At 40.2% G+C, this 17,646-nt stretch overlaps 2 protein-coding genes across 5 annotated transcripts; both read right to left on the reverse strand.

The window, feature by feature from the left end:
- Nucleotides 1-1,298: 1,298 nt before the first annotated feature.
- LOC146647802 (uncharacterized) lies at nucleotides 1,299-6,456 on the reverse strand. 4 transcript variants are annotated; one of them, XM_085389888.1, is made up of 7 exons: nucleotides 5,123-6,456; nucleotides 4,935-5,016; nucleotides 4,776-4,844; nucleotides 4,618-4,680; nucleotides 4,335-4,501; nucleotides 1,806-1,900; nucleotides 1,299-1,578 (listed from the first exon to the last, which is right to left on the reverse strand). In XM_085389888.1, exons 1-6 carry the CDS (start codon nucleotides 5,136-5,138, stop codon nucleotides 1,824-1,826), a joined length of 474 nt encoding a protein of 157 aa, XP_085246014.1. In that variant the 5' UTR covers nucleotides 5,139-6,456; the 3' UTR covers nucleotides 1,299-1,578; nucleotides 1,806-1,823. The 4 variants fall into 4 exon arrangements, 3 of the variants coding, with proteins under 3 accessions (XP_085246014.1, XP_085246017.1, XP_085246018.1); XM_085389891.1 differs by having other exon boundaries at nucleotides 1,797-1,900; XM_085389892.1 differs by lacking the exon at nucleotides 1,806-1,900 and having other exon boundaries at nucleotides 5,123-5,682.
- A 567-nt stretch (nucleotides 6,457-7,023) lies between these two features.
- Nucleotides 7,024-17,129, reverse strand: olfm3b (olfactomedin 3b). The gene is made up of 6 exons (XM_085388686.1): nucleotides 16,765-17,129; nucleotides 13,566-13,709; nucleotides 12,097-12,252; nucleotides 11,000-11,219; nucleotides 9,952-10,058; nucleotides 7,024-8,689 (listed from the first exon to the last, which is right to left on the reverse strand). Exons 1-6 carry the CDS (start codon nucleotides 16,831-16,833, stop codon nucleotides 8,012-8,014), a joined length of 1,374 nt encoding a protein of 457 aa, XP_085244812.1. The 5' UTR covers nucleotides 16,834-17,129; the 3' UTR covers nucleotides 7,024-8,011.
- Between the last annotated feature and the right edge of the window lie 517 nt (nucleotides 17,130-17,646).

Here is a 17,646-nt window from a genome sequence, read left to right on the forward strand (position 1 = left end):
CATTTAACACAACCGTGGTGAAAACATCCTGCAAATTCATAAGCTGTATTACTTGTGGGGTCAAAACCGTCCACAAAATACGGTCCAACCCTCTGTTCGCCTCCTCTGAGAGCATGTTTTGCCACTTTGTTGGTGGTGTGGGACACATATTGAAGCCATTCAATAGAGACGTTAGAAAACGTCTTGTTCTGCTCAACGTATGCCCCTTCATACGTGAGAGCGAGCGCGTCTCTAGGCAGAAACAGCGTTTTATACACACCCATACTAAATGCAGCCAGGGTGGTATACATGAATGGATCAACTTGAGTACAACCCAGTAGCGTGTCACGATAAATGATGCATGCTTTACGCAGGACATCAACATCGTTAACACAGTAACGCCTGAGTTCAGCCTGAAAATCAAAGGGATTCTGTGAGGCAACCTGGTACCATTCCATGAATCGCACCTTATCGCTTTCAGACATGTGCTCATAGCCGTAGAAGGAGGGGTCTGGGTACGGGCCCACATAACGCTCATTATCCCTCGTATTAAACCTGTGTGGGAAATGGCCCTTCTGCAGGTCTTGAAAACCTAAAGCAGAGGGTATTTTGGCAAGGCCCATGGGCAAAAAGCTGAACGAATCAATCCACCGCTGGTCATAGTCCCTGTCATGCATTAAAATCACACGGCTGCCGCTCATTATGACACTAGGTGTTATGCTCTGTCTGACAAAGTACTCGAGGAGTATGTAGTTATCAAAGCCAGATGCATTATGTGCTATGAAAGTGTACCCACGAAACCTTGGGCGTCTGTAATGCTGCACAAACGCCTCCACACACTTTAATGTATTAAATGTGAACTTATTGCCCTTCAGATCAGACGCACACACAAAGTTAGCCTCGTGTTTACCGTTGTGGTACCGCGTCTCAAAATCATATAAAATGTATTTATCGTTAGGCTTCTGTTTTTCAACAGGCTGTATGAAACACTGATGGTCGGAGTCTCCTGCTAATTTAGGTTCGCGGCAGTGCTCGCATCTAGGCTGCGCACATTTGTGTGGCAATTTCTTGGATTCTCTATATGTGGTGCCACAGTGCATGCAATGTTTCATATTATCACAGGGGATCATGTTGTGTTTTAATTCAGGTAATTTGTGTTGTTGGTAATGTGGCGAGACGAGGTTGGGATATAAGGTAAATACTCTTCAGTTTTAAAGAACGACAACGCCACCCTGGGAATTTCACCCAGAGAATACTGGAAACAACACTAAATCACCAAAAAGGCACTTGGGTTCGCTATACTCAATCCAGAGACGAGGTTCAATAATAAACAAATTAACAATTTATTAATAATTATTTAAAACACCATATAAAAGCACAATCATAAATATTCAAGTACAAATATGCTTAAAAGGGTATTCAGAGCTGAGGCTTACCAGTGGAGGGGCAGGGATGCCACACACAAACTAAAGAAAGAAAACACACCAACACACAGGTGCAACACACTATCACACTAATAAACTAAACAAGGCGGGTGTGTACACTCAAGGGATCCCACCACCAAGGCACCCTAGTCTCCTCCACGTCGGCACTCCGCATCTGAATAAAAGAAACAAAGAAAATTTTAATATATTACAACAAACTAATGTGTAGCACCGGGGGATAACCCAACTGCAGGACCACACTGGTGATCTACAGCTAGAAAAAGGGCCTCCCACCAGTGGTGTAACAAAAATCCAAACTACAAATCAAAAGCAATAAAACAACATACAATCTGGATAAAACTCTAAAATCTGGAGCAAACGGAATCGCCGTACTGCTCCAACTTGCCGTCCACACGAAAGTTAACAGTCGATCAATATGCACGCCAGCTGACTCCGATAACCGGCATGCATATGGCCGTTGTCCACGCCGACGTCCACTGTAAAAGCCGACAGCAGCAGGGAAAGAATTCTCACAACGGGAACAGACGGTAAAAGCACAGCAAGGCAAAACAGCAGCACTTCAGTTCGCGTAGCTTGGCGCAAAACTAAGGTCCACACTTCCTGCGAAACATAATAAATAATTACTATAAACGAACAATAGAAGGCAGAGAGCGTAACAAAAGTTGATTACGTACCAAGTAAGCCGGGTCATAGAATGTAAGCAGAATAGCTCAGAGGAGGCTTCTATAGCTACGACCAGCCGCGATGGAGACTTTAGAGGAGTAACCCACAAACGATCTCTACCACACCGAGGAAGTCAGGTGACCAAAAAGGAGATCACAGGCAAGCAATGCAGAGACACTCAAATGGCCACTATTTATACCAGCGCCCCCTAATGGGCCAGGCTAAAAGTGGGTTGGACCGAGGGATAACATTCATCCTGCCACAGTAACAGTGTTGTGATTTGCAGATGCGGTTACAGTCGCTGCATTTCACTGTGGGTCCCCTGTGATGTTGACAGAGTGTGTAACATGTGTTACATCTATGTTTACAGCTGTGCTGTAATGGTGTATTATATATACTGTAACAGAAATTACACACATAGGATCCCCCCAAAAAAGCGGTCGGGTTTAAAATCAGGTGGTAATGTTGATTATGGAGATACATCATCAACGTGTTAGGGTTTGGCTCTTCATGTGTGTAAAAACATTCCAGGCGTTTACGCCCTTCTGTGTGGTAATAGATTACAATCTTAATGTTGAAGTGCTTCTCAAATTTACCGACATCAGAGAATGATACTTGCTGTGTGTCGCATAGACCTACTTCAGCATGCATCTGTTTAGCTGTAGCAAGTTTTTCATGCTCAGAGGATGATGAGTTTAATGAATGTGCTATGCATAGGGAGAAGCACAAATTGTTGTTTGTGTTGTTTGGTGTGTATAAATGTCTGCCTTTCTTTGAGAGAATCTCATCATAAGGTATGTGCGCCAGTCTTAAGCGAGACCCGCCACTACTGTTCTGAGCTACCGTGACAATAAACTCTAATTCATCATCACCGATAGATTCATCATTACTCTGCATAACTTGTGCAATTTGATCGAGAAACAGCTCCGGATCATACCGATCATCAGCGTTTAAAACAGCCTGAACATCTGAAGCCAGCGAGGGGCCACGCAGGACCACGTTTAGAACACTGCCCTGTTGGGATCCCGCCACAGCTCTGTCTATCACATTGGCTAAGCACTCGCGCACTCGCGCCGGCACTTGTTCTGGATGATCGAGACTTATACCCCTAAAATCAAGGCGTTCACGCAATTCGCGAGCATTAAAATTAGGTATCTCTCTAATGTGTGACTGAGAGCGGCTGCCGGACCCAGACTGCACAACGGGCTCAATAACAACTGCAGTAGCTGCAGCAGAGGTGACCCGGCTAGATTGTGCATCAGACGCAAAATCACCAGCAGCACAAGCTATATGGTTAGCATCAGTAACAGCAACGGCCCGAGCAACACCTGCTGTACTATCACTATTATTAGCAACAATAGCCCCATCAGCAATAGCAGACGTAGGAACAGTCTGACAAGGATGTGTATCGGATGAGGCTGATGCAGGCACCCTATTAAGTCTAGCTATAATATCGTCTAATTTTTTATCTGTTTCTTCAGCCCACTGCATAAAAGTCTCTAAGTCAAAACATCTAACAGGAGTGGAGGTTCCGTTATTATGTTTAAATAATTTATTTGGAGGGTCCATGGTCTGGATTTTAAAAGTCAGGGACTTGAAATTTTGCTGCAGATGTTGTCTAATGTACTACACACTTTGTTTATGAGTTTGGTAAACTGTTGCCTTTGTACCTGTGCTTCTTGGTGGTATTGATTGAGTCTAGCTTCAATCAAACATAATTTATCAGCTATTGAGGCTATATGACTTTGTTCAGCAGGCTGAGCGTCTGGAAGCTTTATGTAAGCATCATACGCCGCTGATATTTGAGAGTCTGTTATGCCGCCTTCTTCGAAATCTATGTGTGAACGACACAGGAAATCATTCCTGCCTGTGGCCATCTCCCTGTACAACGCATCCACTTAACACACTGTTTGCTGCTACAGCTACACATGTTTCTTTTCCAAATATTTATTTATAAGTGACTTATGTATGTATGTATGTATGTATGTATGTATGTATGTATATATATGTATATATTGTACTATTCTTAGTTAGCGTATTGTCTGTCTTGTCTTAATGTTGGTTTAAAATGGAGCACTGTAACAAAAAATAATTTCCCCCAGGGATCAATAAAGTATTCTGATTCTGATTCTGATTCTGAATCAACGCTATTTCTGACACATTCTGGGGTGGTGGGTATATGAACTAGATCAAAATCTGACATGCTGTACTCAAAAACATCAGAGAAATCACGATGTAGCCACTCACTCGGAGGTGTTGCAGGTTCGCTGATGAAGATCGGTTCTGACTCTCCACTGCTGCACAAAGCTCCAGGTTTTTGTTGTTCTGGGAGGTCGATACTGCTTAAACATTCCAAAAACGTCTGGAATCGTACGGTGTCCTGATCATTATGAGGAGGGGTGCTGTTCTGCAGTCTGTGAAGATAGATAGACATGTGTTAAAACATTTTATACATGTACCCATTTCAAACTGAATAACCGTGTCTCCCTCTCTATCTCTTTTTATCTAATTTATATATGCCTATGCTTACCTTGTAGTGTGCGTTATTCGGGATGGTCCTGCTCCTCCACACACACGGTTCTCTGGCGTGGTTCTGTATGTGTAAAACGGTCAGTTTAGAACATTTGTAATTGTTTAAACCCCTTTAAAAAAAAAAATACACAACTATACATCGCGTTGTATACACACCTGATGTAAGGTAGGGCTCTGTGGTCGCGGGGTCTGAATGTTTTCCTGCTCAGTTTGTTAACCCTGGAACTAATCAAACAAAAACGTTATTACATAATTTAAAACAATCGCTAGTTTAAAACATACATACGTTTAAAAATCCAGTAATGCTGTACACACCTTGTGCCTGTTAGAGAACTAGTTCCAGCTGTAAAAGCGCCCGTTTCTGAAGAAAAGGGTCCTGGGCCGTTCTCCCGAACTCCTAAAAATTAAGCTTTTGTTTTAGGAAAAAAAAATAGTTTGAATATCCTATAATATGTTAACATAACACTTTTTAAAAATCCAATAATAGGTTTTGTTTTACTTACCGTTTACGATGGCCATGTTATAAAGAACGATGTTAGTGTTGATGATCGCAAAGAAAATGGTGTGCTCTGCAGCGAATCTTGAGGCGTAAATGGTTCAGGGTTTCAGGGTCTGAGCCTGTTTTTTATATAGGGTGGTGTTTCCAAAAAGAAAAGGTATGTCGCCAATCAATTTAAATGAGACCCTTCAGGGCTTTTGTCTTCTCAAGGAATTACAAAGGAACCGATACTTCAGACAATAGGCGGGGTCGCCACCCGACTGGTACACCTGCCCCATTTACCTTGTCGAGGAATTACAAAAAGAGCCAATACCGGCCACTTTAAACAATAGGCTGGGCCCTTGTTCGCATGGTACTCTCAACAACTATGTGATACCCGCGGTGTGCTTTTACAATCCTGAACAAATTCAAACAATTAGCCAGCTGTTGAAAAGTTGGAGCGGGTCTGGGCGACTGGTTTTAGAAGTATCACTGTAGCGTTTATTTTCTAAAGGGCTGAATGTTATTTGCGACTATCTGTTGTGTTAAAAACTACTCTGAAACCATGAAACCCCTTACAGAAGAAATGGCCCGTTTGATCTGTTTTTAAATAAATAAAATGCTTGCATCGCTGCAAGGTGTGACACCGGAATGAGTGTATTTAAAAGACGATTAGTTTGAAAAGAGCGATACTGGCTGCTTATAGCATTTATTTTCTAAAGGACTGAATGCTATTTGTGACATTTACTGTGTTAAAAACTAGCTGGCTGGCTTTGTCTCACTCTTAGTTCAACATTCCGAAATCCCGATTTTTAAATAAAATGATCGCATCAACCCTGGAAAGAAACCCCAGTAGATGTGTAAAAACTAGTTAAATTAAAACTAGGGGTTTGATTAAATGAAACGCTTGTGAACATGCTGACATCACCCATTCAGAAGAAATTCCCATTTGTGCCATTTATAAAATAAAATGCATGCCTCACTGCAAGCTGAGACATTGTCAGATTTAGAAAATTAGTGTGATTAAAACACTATTACCAACACTTTTGACTAGAGCACACCCTCTTTGTTAAGGCGCACTGTGAACCAAAACAGCTTCCACTCCGCCAAGAATGAAACAAGAAACAAAGAATTGCTTTTAAGAACACATGCATAACTGAATGTTGCGATACACCTAAGTGAAAAAATAGTTTAATTAAAAACCCTATGGTTTGATTAAATTAAAACCCCGTTAAAAACACATAAACTCATATAACCCCTCTGATCCCCTGTGGTATTTCCACACCTGAACACGCATGCGCACACACACACGAAACTGGTCAAATCGGTTTGGTTGGCCGCCATCTTGGACTAGTGCCATCGAATTACTGAACGCGCATGCGCACACGCACGAAACCGGTTTGGTTGGCCGCCATATTGGACAGGTGCCATCGTATTACTACTGACAGCTAAAGTGATCAGACATATAGTATTGCACAAAGGTCTAACATAACATAGTATACAACACATGGATGTCACTCATGAAAAATGGGAGTTTTTCAGTTTATAGAACCACTAAAGTCCGGATACAATTCAGACCGTGAAGCTTTTGCAAGCTGTTGTCACCAAGTACAAAGTGATATTTACAGCTCAAACATGTTGCCCTGTTGCTTATGAAGTATTCAAGTAACAGTAAAGTTACAAAGCTCTTATCAAGAATACAGTGATTTTAAATGAGTACAGTGGTGCAGGGAATAAAGAAGAAACAATCAAACCCTTACAGCAGAAAAGGAAATGCACAGAACTATGACTTAATGAAAACAATACTTTATTTGGGTTATGTATAACTTCTTATTTACACACATGAATCCTTGTTAAAGTTTTCTACTTCTGTATAAATGGTTCTTTACCAGGGACTAGTAAAGCCCTATACAAATACAGGCCATTTACTATTTACCATTAACATAGTCAGAGAGGAGAATGGAGCGTTTTGCAAATGCAAAATACACAAACAGTTACAGTAAGAATGCTTTTACGACAACAAGCATTCATGCATGAGAGCTGTTACCATCGGGCTCACAGAATATACTGCACTGAATAAGACATACAAACTGTTGCTGAAGTTACAAAAAAGCTGCTGTCTCAGAGTACTAAGTTAAAGGCAACTAGACTTTGGGTTGCGTTAAGTACTTTGACTTAGTACGATGTAGATGTCATAAGACCTGAATGTCTGAGGATTTTCATAGACACAAAAAAGCCAGTATTAGCAAAAAAAAAAGCCAACATTAACTGTACAGGTGCATTATGGTTCACCACATTTCTCGTTGTCTTGAACGAGGTCAAGTGCAAAAGTTTTAAAGTAAAAGTACAAAGACCAACTGAAAGCGAAATGCAGGCAGTGAAAAGCAGGAATAAATTAGCAGATCATGATGAATAAATGGCAAAGAAAGAATGGAAACAAAACGAACAATTAACGAACACAGAACTCAAAAATGAATAAATTAGAGGGCCTGAATAAATGTAATACTGAACGGAGAAAACTTTGAAGACTTCATTTTGGAAAAGCTTTCATTTCAGAGTGAAAAGGGCATGAGAAATTACTTTAAGTTCATTGTTAAGTGTTTCAGAGTTTCAAGTGCCATTATTAAATCCAAAATGTTTTCAGGATGCTTCATAATGCACTGAATTGGTTCATTTTGTGCTGTCATTTATTTTATAGGCAGTGTGACATTTTCAATTAGACAATATCTTACTCAATTAACTCTGAAAAAACAGGTAAACAGCTTCATGTCAGTAAATAAATGCAAGAAAAAAGGCAAAGCTTATTAGGAGAATTTAATAATTTAATAAATAAATAACATTTATTTTGACATTCAGGCACAACCTTTAAATTTCCATATTTTAATCTTTTATGCGTACAGTACGCTCCCCGCCTCTAAGAGTCATCCTCAGTTTTAATGATGTGGAAAAGTGTAACGTTAAACAGGACCTGGTGGCCATTGTTCCAGCCGTAGAGAGCACGGTCCCTGGCATTGTAGTCCAACATAGACATGTGGAAATACTGGTTATGAAAGGGTATGTCTGTATACTCATAAGTGGAGGTTTTAGTGGAGTAGGCATAGTACACCTTGGCTCCGGTCAGGTGGGAATTAGTAATGTATAGAGTCCCGCAGATCATAAAAGACTCTCCGGCATTCCTCTTTGAATATTCTGTGTTCCATGTGTTGATGATCTGGAGCGTGTCTGGATTCAGCTGGCTGATAACAATGTTGCCAGCATTTTGGTTGGTTGCATACACGGCCCACAGTCCCAGCTCGTCTGCCATCAGGTCGATGTCTGAGAAGCCTCCCCAGGTGTAGGGGTACACATTGTGGAAGCCTGCCGACTCCAAAGCCCTCTGCGTGACCACGCGACCTGTCTCAAAGCTGTACCTCACGATGATGTTGCTCTGCATTTTGTTGTAGTACAAAGAGCCGTTGTATACTACGTGGTTTGTTCCAGCCCATTTGAAAGGCAGATTGTAGGTTCTGGATTCAACTCCTGCGACAAAATCAGTGATGGACTTAAACTCTTTTACTATCTTGTTGTTGGTGTAGCTGTCCATGTACCACACCTGGGGGGAAAAAAACATAGAGATGATAATGAATTGTAATTGGTCAGTGGTTTGTATTTAAAATTGTGATAGAAATAAATTTTTTAGCAAAATAAAGAAATCACAGAACACATGAACTCTATGAAAGGAAAGATAGAAAGCAGCCATGGCCAGTAATTTTTTATTAGCCAGATGGTCGATGATACACTAATAAGGTCAAACCAGAACCAAGGAAGTGTGACTGCAAGCACCCAATGAAAATTTTGTAATCTAGTCACATGAGCAGTGCTTTGTTGAATAGGCCAGTCTGTATCTGTAGCAGTTCAAAGTGCTTCATGCTGTTGTCTTAATAGAGATGCTAAATAGGAAAATGCATGACAAGTGTCAGAAAAAGGCAAAGAAGAAGGCAGCTAGCTAGAAAAATGATGAAGACTTTTGAGTCGATATATATAGCTTGTCCTTGCTGACTTCTTAAAAATATTTTTACTTACATACAAATTTTCTTTATTTTTTTGAGCCATATCGCCCTACACCTGTTTAGGATATTTGTAAGAGCCTTGCAGCACTTTTACTTTTTAATCTTTTTTCAGTATGAAAAGTATACTTCTAAAAGAATTTTTTTTTAGTGATACTAAAAAGCTGGTTTGCGATGTTATGGATGAATGAAATGACATTTTATTTTATTTTGCATGCATTTACACTACGGGAAACTGTCCACCTCTGCAGTTTTTCGTATGTTCAAAGCTGACTTTGCTAAGTTTTTACACTTCGACACATTTGACAAGGACACACAAAATGCATTTTGAGACAAACACTGATTGTTAAGTATGGGAATTCCAAAAGTCTGTCCTCCCCTTTTCTCAGTAACTCTAATCTTTTAGTGTCAGGGGTAAAACACTGACATGTAGTTTTTTGTGTACTTTTGTTTTGAATATTTCTGTCTTTTAATGTGTAAGATTAGCAATTAATGTGTCTAGTCATGACAGTCTCTGCAGTCTTGAACAGCAGTAGTGAACAAAGTGCAACATTTTCCACTTCTGCTGGATGAAAAGCAACCATATAAACAGCTTCAGCTACTGTATATCAAGCAGGAGCACAAGCAACATTAAGTTTAATGTCTGAACTCAGCAGTCAAGTGTGCAGAAAGCTTTTAGTAGGTGCGATGCTGTATTTCAACATCTCTCCCCTTTGAACAAAAGGAGGGAAGCCGCCACATATAAATTATTAAACTGCTCAGTGTTGTTTCAAAGACTTACAACCCAAAGAGATGCATATAAACTCACCCTGTTGTTTTTGGGAGACGCCTGCGGGTCGGTCATCCAAGCTCCGAATCTGGTGCCCGAAGTTTTCACCGTCAGTGGTCCAGTAATCTTCATAAGCTTGCCACATGCTGAAAACACACCATACAGCTGTGGTCACATATGTTATATGACTGGAATTTATCTCCAAGTGCTGGACTGCTAAGTGGGTTCTGGACAGCTTGTGTGCAGCATCTGGACACAGCTGTACTTTTGTCAGCTATTAAAGATATAAAGTAGACTGAATAAGAAGAAATGTGCCACAGAACAACAACTTATAATGTGTCTAATCTGGGAGAACACTTACCCATATGTTTTAATGCTCAGAGTACTTGGATTACACTTAAATGATCTTGCCAGGCTTTAATGGTGCCAAATGACAGTAGGCTATCACTTGCACACAAGCTTTGAAGTTTCCTGTTAAGTATTGAAGTGCTATTTTACCCAATCAATCAAAGCTCACGCACAATGAATGCTTAAGCAATCATCTCCGGCTCCAACAGATTTCCAGCCACGTCCTATTAGCATTCCCCTGTTAGCTATTTATGTTGACACTTTGACAGGAGCCATCACTGTTGATAACCTGGCAGTTGGCAAATTGGAGCTTTAGTTATTCAAACCTTTATCAAAGGCAAAGCTGCTCTGGGGGCAGAACTGATCTTATTAGATGAATCAAACCTCAATGGGTGGAGCAATGTAACCACAAATTTTCTATAAGTGCGAATGGCAAACAAGACACAAGAAGGAATTTATAAGTTAAAATGATCAATCATCACTTTAAGTGAGCCTGAGTTGAATTTTTTCACTTAAAATCAGAGTACAAAGCTTCACATTCATCTTTAGCTTGGGAGAATGTTCTTTCACTTTGGGGTTTGTTAGCCCCCAGTAGCAGTTCTTGTCTGTCCACTGCTTTGGATCTAAAATGCCAGCCTCCTAGTAGCTGCAAGAAATGTGCCCATGATCCCTTTGCCACTGTATAATCCGATCTCACTGCGCACGAATGACTTTTTTTTATCCCCATCGCTGGACTTACTGAGTTTACTCATACAGTTCCGAAGCCTATTTTCCAGGTTTAGGACCCTTTGTTGCAACTCCTCATAGTCATAGGCCCCCATCTCCTCCTGAATGCCCATCAACACACCAGACAGGTTTCTGATCTCCTCTTTGAACTGTGAGATGAGCTTGGCATCTGTCTTGTACTGCTCCAGGACTGGAATCAGCGGCTGCAAGGATTCCATCTTTCCCTTTAGCTCCTGCAACAGATAAGTAACAGAACAGGTATTTGGACTTTAGAAATACTAGTCTCAACAAATCTCTCAGTTTTTCAGCACATAAGTACAGCAATACCATCTTCTTATTGTTTTTTTCTTATTGTTTTGTATCAATACTTACTGTTTTGTTTTACACAAAATGCAGATTCACTTCTTATTGTTGAGTCCAGGAAAAACAGCATAATAATAATTAAAAAAAAATCACAACAATGAGGAATACAAATCTAATATTTACAAGAATGTTTGCCCATATCAAACTTTCTGTTGTGAGGGAACTTAAACAAATATAGAAGCAGGGACACGCTCTAGCCGGAACCAAACAAATTCCACTAATGGATATTGCTACTACTAATAATTTAATGGAAATCCTGTCACTGTGAAGACAGATTTAGTACTCTTTACAATCAGTTTCTCCAGAATCTTTATCTTTATGGAAACAAAATCCTAGTATGGTATGTATCCTGGTATGTATTAACAACAGGTGGGTGCAAAGTTTTGAATTATAGTGGTGGCAAGGAAGACATTAACTCACCACAGTTCTGCTCATTCCAACTGTTTTTCTCAATCAAGGCTCCAAAAAGAGCGGTTTTACATGCCAAATAAATGGATAAATGTTTATTTATAATGCTGCCGTTAAGATATTTGTTATCTTTCTGTATCCATCCTGGGAGCCGCCTTCAGATTTAGTCTTGCTTTTATGATAGGGTTGCCCTTGGCTGGTCAGTGGTGGACCTGTATTGATCTTATCAGGAATGAAAGTTGATTAATTCAGATGCAACTCAGGTATCCTTGGAAGAGGTCCCTTCCCAGGCTTCCCTGTGATGTTTCTCACAAAGTTAAACATCAAACAAAAATATACCTGAAAGTTTTTGTTGACGAGCGTCTTCCTATCCGCTTCGATCTGCCGGAACTTTGACCTCAGTCCTTTGATCTGGCTCTCCATTCTCATGATATACTGAAAGTCCCTCTGCGTCCGCAGGTTCAGCACCTCGATTGACTGTGACATGTTCTGCACCTTTTGAAAAGAATGAAACAGCGCTGCATTGATTTTTCCGTCCACCACAAGATTAAAATGTCCCCCATGTTCAGCCTTTCGGTAGGATGCCATGCTCTAACTTCCCAAAGAACAAATCAACATTTTGACCTCCAAAGTGATTGTCTTTTAACAATTCAGCTGAGTAGAGCTTCAGATGATATTTTTTTCAGAGGCACAGTACTATCACATAGCAGTTTTTCATCAGTTTTAAATTTAGGTTCCATTTTGACAGATTTAATTCAAGTGTTTTTCAAATGTCATAGACAAACTACTGAATCTGATGAATTTTAATGACATATTAGGAGCAAACACTTAATGTAGAAACCTTACAGTGTGTCTTTGTGGTTGAACAAAAGCTACATTTATGGGGAATGTGAAGGAGGAAGAGATAGCTTCCCTTCTTTCTTCTCTTTAACTCAACTTATAATGAACCAACAGTACTGGTGCACAACCCCGGTAAAGCGGCGCGGGGCTTGTGTGTTGTGTTCTGCATACTTGTCTGGCTCTGGTAGAGGAATCCTGAAATGGCCTCACTGATGGCCTGAGGCAGCTTAGTACATTAGTGTCAGAGGGCCCAGTGAATGACAGAGAACACCCTTTGGCATACAACATTAAAATGTAGGCTACAGCCATGTTTTCTCATGTGACATAGTCATTGAGGAAAGTGATTCTAGGGCTGTGCTATTTTTTCGCTTGTAGATAATGCATTTAAATCGTGACAGGCATGGGGCAAAAATAACATTTGGAATTACATTCGAGATTTCCACTTCAATTCACAATGATGGCTGTCGTGTTCCAAAAATCATTTCAGGTAATCAAGACCAAATCCACACTTTTACAAAAAATGTCTATGGTAGCAGATGTAAAGGAAAAAATAAGTGATAACAATTTAATTTTACTTTTTTTTTTACAGATAACAATCCTGGTCAAATACTTAAAGCCTTCTAAAATCTGAAACCTTAAAAATATCCTTGATTGATTTGATACACAATAAAGGGATGCTCGAGTTCTATTAAGGTGGGATGGAATGTGCTCTCATCTTCCCAAGTAGTCATTCAACTGATGTCATCCATGCTATATATGCAGAAGTGGAAAACAGGGTTATGGACCTGGCTGGTGCAATCTCTCAAAGGATTAGGGCAGCAAAGAAGCATGAATAATAATTTAAATTGATGCCATATGTCTTTGAATTCAAGTGTGCTCTTTTGTTAAAGTAAACACATACGGTGAAGAATGAGCATGTGCGTGCATTGTCACTTATACAGAAGCGTGTGTGTCTGTGTTGAATGCACCTTCTCCAGGAGCTGGCGGAGCTGCCTGCCTTTGGCATCTCTGGAGCAGAGATTCTGTTCAGGAGCCACCACTGTGCAGATGCAACGCCCATCTGCATCCTGAGCCGAGCTGTACACCTGCCACCCTTCCTTTGGCCTGATGGTCTGCACAGAGAGACACATGCAGCCATAAATACACAGCACACATTTCTACAGACATGCAGTTGATGTCATGACTCTGACATCGCAGCACACAGCTGTTATGTTTTGTAATTTTGTTTATTATAGGTCATCCATTCTTCTGCCTTCTGCCCCAAAGCTGCAACACCAACCAATTCCACTGACTTAGAAAAAGTCGCTGCTTTGAAAGAACAAAGTGCTTTTGCTGTAAGATATTCCTCTGCTCACTGTGTATGGTCTCCAGCGAATTTCCTCTTCAACAATAAATAGTGTTTCCTGGCCTTGATGAATAACCCGAGAGCTGAAATTCCTCCGTTTCTCCTTACTAGGCCTTCCAGTGCTCTAACTGAAAGTCCTGCTGAACGACACAGATAAACCTGATTTGTGGGAGCTCATCCTGCTCTTTATTACAGTCAATATGTTCCACGGTGCTGGCATATAAGGCTCAAAGAACATAATGTTATGCATCATAAGCCGAAGCAGAAATTTAAAACCGTCAACTAAAGTTGGAGTGTGCACAGTAAAAAAAAAAGTAGCTTTTACTCCAAACTTTGATCAAACTCTTCTGAAGTGCAGGAAAAGTTGATAGTTATCAGACACAAACAAGGGATCCATATTTGCTGTTTATTCTCTGCATGGGAAATTAACACAGGACTGGCAGCCAAATACTGGCAACCCTCGATTGTGAAAAGGAAATTTTTCTGCCTCTTTGGCAGACGGCCGATTGTTTTTGGATTTTGTTTTTACATTCAAAAACTACAGCTGGATGGAGAACAACATGTGAAACATGTGAACTCCACCAGACTCTGAAGTGTATGGCTAAAAGGTGAAGTGCCCTGTTTTTAAAGTGCAGGCATCCATTCCTTTTCCCATCCCTGCCTGTCATCCTAAGCAGTTTAAAGAGCATTTTGAATCATCCATGAAAGATCATGTCCCCTCTGAGCAGGCGAAAACGTCACACTAAGGAGAAAGCTCAGACTTTGACTCATCATTTTCACCTACAGAGAGGCCGCTTTTTGTCAGTCTGTAATCTGTTACTACCATGCAAAGTCATGCTGTTTAAGAAATAATCGATAAGGCGGTCTATTATCTCCCTTTGCAGTTTACATTCCATCACAATTTCTGTTTGTAAAATTTGCATCCTCACTCATCAGCAAAATCTTTCCCTTTAACATTTTTTAATAATGTTTCCCTTTAACATTTGCTACTGGTTATTTGTAAAGTTTGTGATTTAGGAATTAAACCCTGTGAATTGTGCCTGTGTTCTGATGCTACGTTGGCCCTGATATGATCTCATAACCCACAATATTTTCTTCTTCCTGGTATGGTCAGTGTGCATTTCATGAAAAAACAAAACCACAGTGAAAAGCATCAGTAGGAACATGAAACAAGTGCAATGGAATATCTTGAGTTCATGTGAGATACATTGCCACAGCCTGAAAATTATTAGAGATTCCAAATAGCATAGTTAACCATGACTGTCTCTCTCTCTGTATATCATAGCTGAATGGGATAAAAGAGTCAGAAAAAAAAACACCCTCAGCTCTTCGTCTCCTTATTTTGCTTTGAAAGGCCCCTGAAAAGAAGCTAGTTTGACTAATCTGTTAAAATGGTCTTCCTCCTATCTCTTGAGTGATGCACATCCTTTCCACTCTTCTCACTCTCACATTTCCTCATATTAAAATGATTCTGTTGCTCAGCCAAGCCAGATGCACTCTCCAATTAGGCTTTTTTTTATGAGGAACTCTGCACAAAGAATTTTTTCTTTCATTAAATAATTCAGACAGCTGCTTCCACTTTTGTTTGGGGCATTTAGACTTTTCTTTTTCATTATTACTGATAAGAAGGTAATTTTGAGTATTTCCTGTGCAACAAAATTTCCTGTTTTTTTTTTTAAAGCATCATTATTTCTGTACACCACTCTCAATCGTGGCAAGGTGTTATGTGAGGGCACTGCTTTGCAATCAAGACATTGGCAAGGGGACTGTACTCTGCATGGGTGGGATGAACCTAATCGACCATTGTTCTTGTCCAACTGGCTTGCTGGTCTGCAAGCTGCTCCTCCTAATTTGTTACAATACTCCCAAACCCGACTATGTCCTTAAATGACTGCATGACCATTTGATGAATACATTTAGATTAAGTGTGATGCACTCCACACTGTATATAAATGCCACTTGTTTTGCACATATTCAACTCTGTATATTTTATATATTTTATTATTATTATTATTATTATTATTTTATTTTATTTTTTTACTATTTAATTTGTAAAAATGTGTATACACACACACACACACACACACGTAGGAAAATATTTAGTATACACATCCAGAAATGCATACACTATTATATATTGTACATATATTTATTAGTTTCAGGTTGGCCATTCTTGTATTTTGCACGTTTGTGTTGTTGTGTCTGCACATCTCTGTTGCTTGTGGGGCTCGCACACAAGAATTTCACTCGCATGTGCTGTGCCAGTGTGCCTGCACATGTGATGTGACAATAAAAAGTGATTTGATTTGATTTGATTTGATTGTTACAGAAAAACGCCACCAGCAAAATATGAGTTTAGACACAGCACCATTTTTTTCAACAAAGACGGAACTCTCCCTTAAAAGTGAGTTATAAGCCTGGCAATATTCCAGGATCGATATCAATACTCTATTGTTAATGTAAGCAATAAACAAAGTGCTATGAGGGTGGTTCTACTTCTGCCACCACTTGGAATATCTTTTGTTTTTAAAAATAAAATTGTATTTTGTCCACACATTAGGTCTGTGTGTAAATGTAAATCCCCTGCCAGTGCTGGAGCGTGTATGGTATGTATGTGTATGCTAACAATAGCAAAGAACCAGCCAAACACGCAATTATGGCAGAAAACTGACAATTTCTTTATGTTATTGTGTTTTCAGTAAACACGTTAAATACACCTCTAATCACTTGAACTCAGAATTACATGACAGTACAAGCTCATGCCCACGTTTATTGTGCTGTTCCTGGTAGAAATACGAGAGGCAGTTGTGTTGGAAACTCACCACCGTAGGGCAGTATCCGAACAGCAGCAGAAACAGCAGCGGATTCAGGACCACGGACAGCGACCACATTCTGTCGGCTGCTACAACGTTTCCCTCCTCCACCTCCTCCGCGCCCACAAGAAGAAGAAGAAAAAAAAAATCACGCAAGTTTTTGTTTGAGTGCTCAGGCCACCACGTCCACTACGCTCTGGTAACAACCGCGGCTTCCCGTAGAAGAGGGGGGCACATCCATCCACTGCTCCCCGTTACGCATGCCATATGGACAGCGGGGAGAAACCTCGTCACTGCAAGGAGGAAAAAAGTTTGTGGGCACGCAAGCTGCGAAAAGCCGAGCTGCGGTTTGGTCAAAGGGATCCTTGTTCACGGATATGACATCATCCAAACGTCTCTCTTGACTTTTAATGAGCTCGTGTGTGAGAAGGAACCACCGGCAGCTGTGAGGTGACAAAAGTTGCAGCTGGCAGTATTTAACAGAAAATAAGAAGGCAGAGATCAGAGCTGCTGCTGCTGCTGCGTTTTTGTCACTGCAGAGAGAAGGCGCGCCAGACGGTACTATGAGAGCAGCAGAGAAACATACTGAAGGCTAGACCCTGTTTACTAAAAAAAAATCACGGAGCAAACAAGATCTGAAAAAGCACTGATAGCTGCTTTAAGCGTCAGATCGATATAGAATAAAGCTATTGTTTTACTACCCAACTTGATCATCAATTTGAGGCCGTTGTATGGAAGCCCATTTACGCCCATTAACTAGCACTATATATATATATATATATATATATATATATATATATATATATATATATATATATACTATAATTTTATTTTATTCAATTTTATTTATATAGAACCAAATCACAACAACAGTCATCTCAAGGCGCTTTA

The sequence above is a fragment of the Rhamphochromis longiceps genome, linkage group LG18, assembly GCF_057381845.1.
Source record: "Rhamphochromis longiceps isolate RC_006_pf linkage group LG18, R_longiceps_female_GT1.1, whole genome shotgun sequence".
NCBI lineage: Eukaryota > Metazoa > Chordata > Actinopteri > Cichliformes > Cichlidae > Rhamphochromis > Rhamphochromis longiceps.

What these genes read in the sequence shown, in the direction of transcription:
- LOC146647802 (XM_085389888.1), bottom strand. An exon ending in CGAATAACGCACACTACAAG is followed by an intron (nt 4,502 to 4,617) that starts GTAAGCATAGGC and finishes CTATCTTCACAG; the next exon opens with ACTGCAGAACAGCACCCCTC. An exon ending in CGAACCTGCAACACCTCCGA is followed by an intron (nt 1,901 to 4,334) that starts GTGAGTGGCTAC and finishes CGGCTTTTACAG; the next exon opens with TGGACGTCGGCGTGGACAAC.
- olfm3b (XM_085388686.1), bottom strand. Translation starts at nt 16,833, where the DNA reads ATGTGGTCGCTGTCCGTGGTCCTGAATCCGCTGCTGTTTCTGCTGCTG. An exon ending in TCGGATACTGCCCTACGGTG is followed by an intron (nt 13,710 to 16,764) that starts GTGAGTTTCCAA and finishes CTCTCTGTGCAG; the next exon opens with ACCATCAGGCCAAAGGAAGG. An exon ending in TCCGCCAGCTCCTGGAGAAG is followed by an intron (nt 12,253 to 13,565) that starts GTGCATTCAACA and finishes TCTTTTCAAAAG; the next exon opens with GTGCAGAACATGTCACAGTC.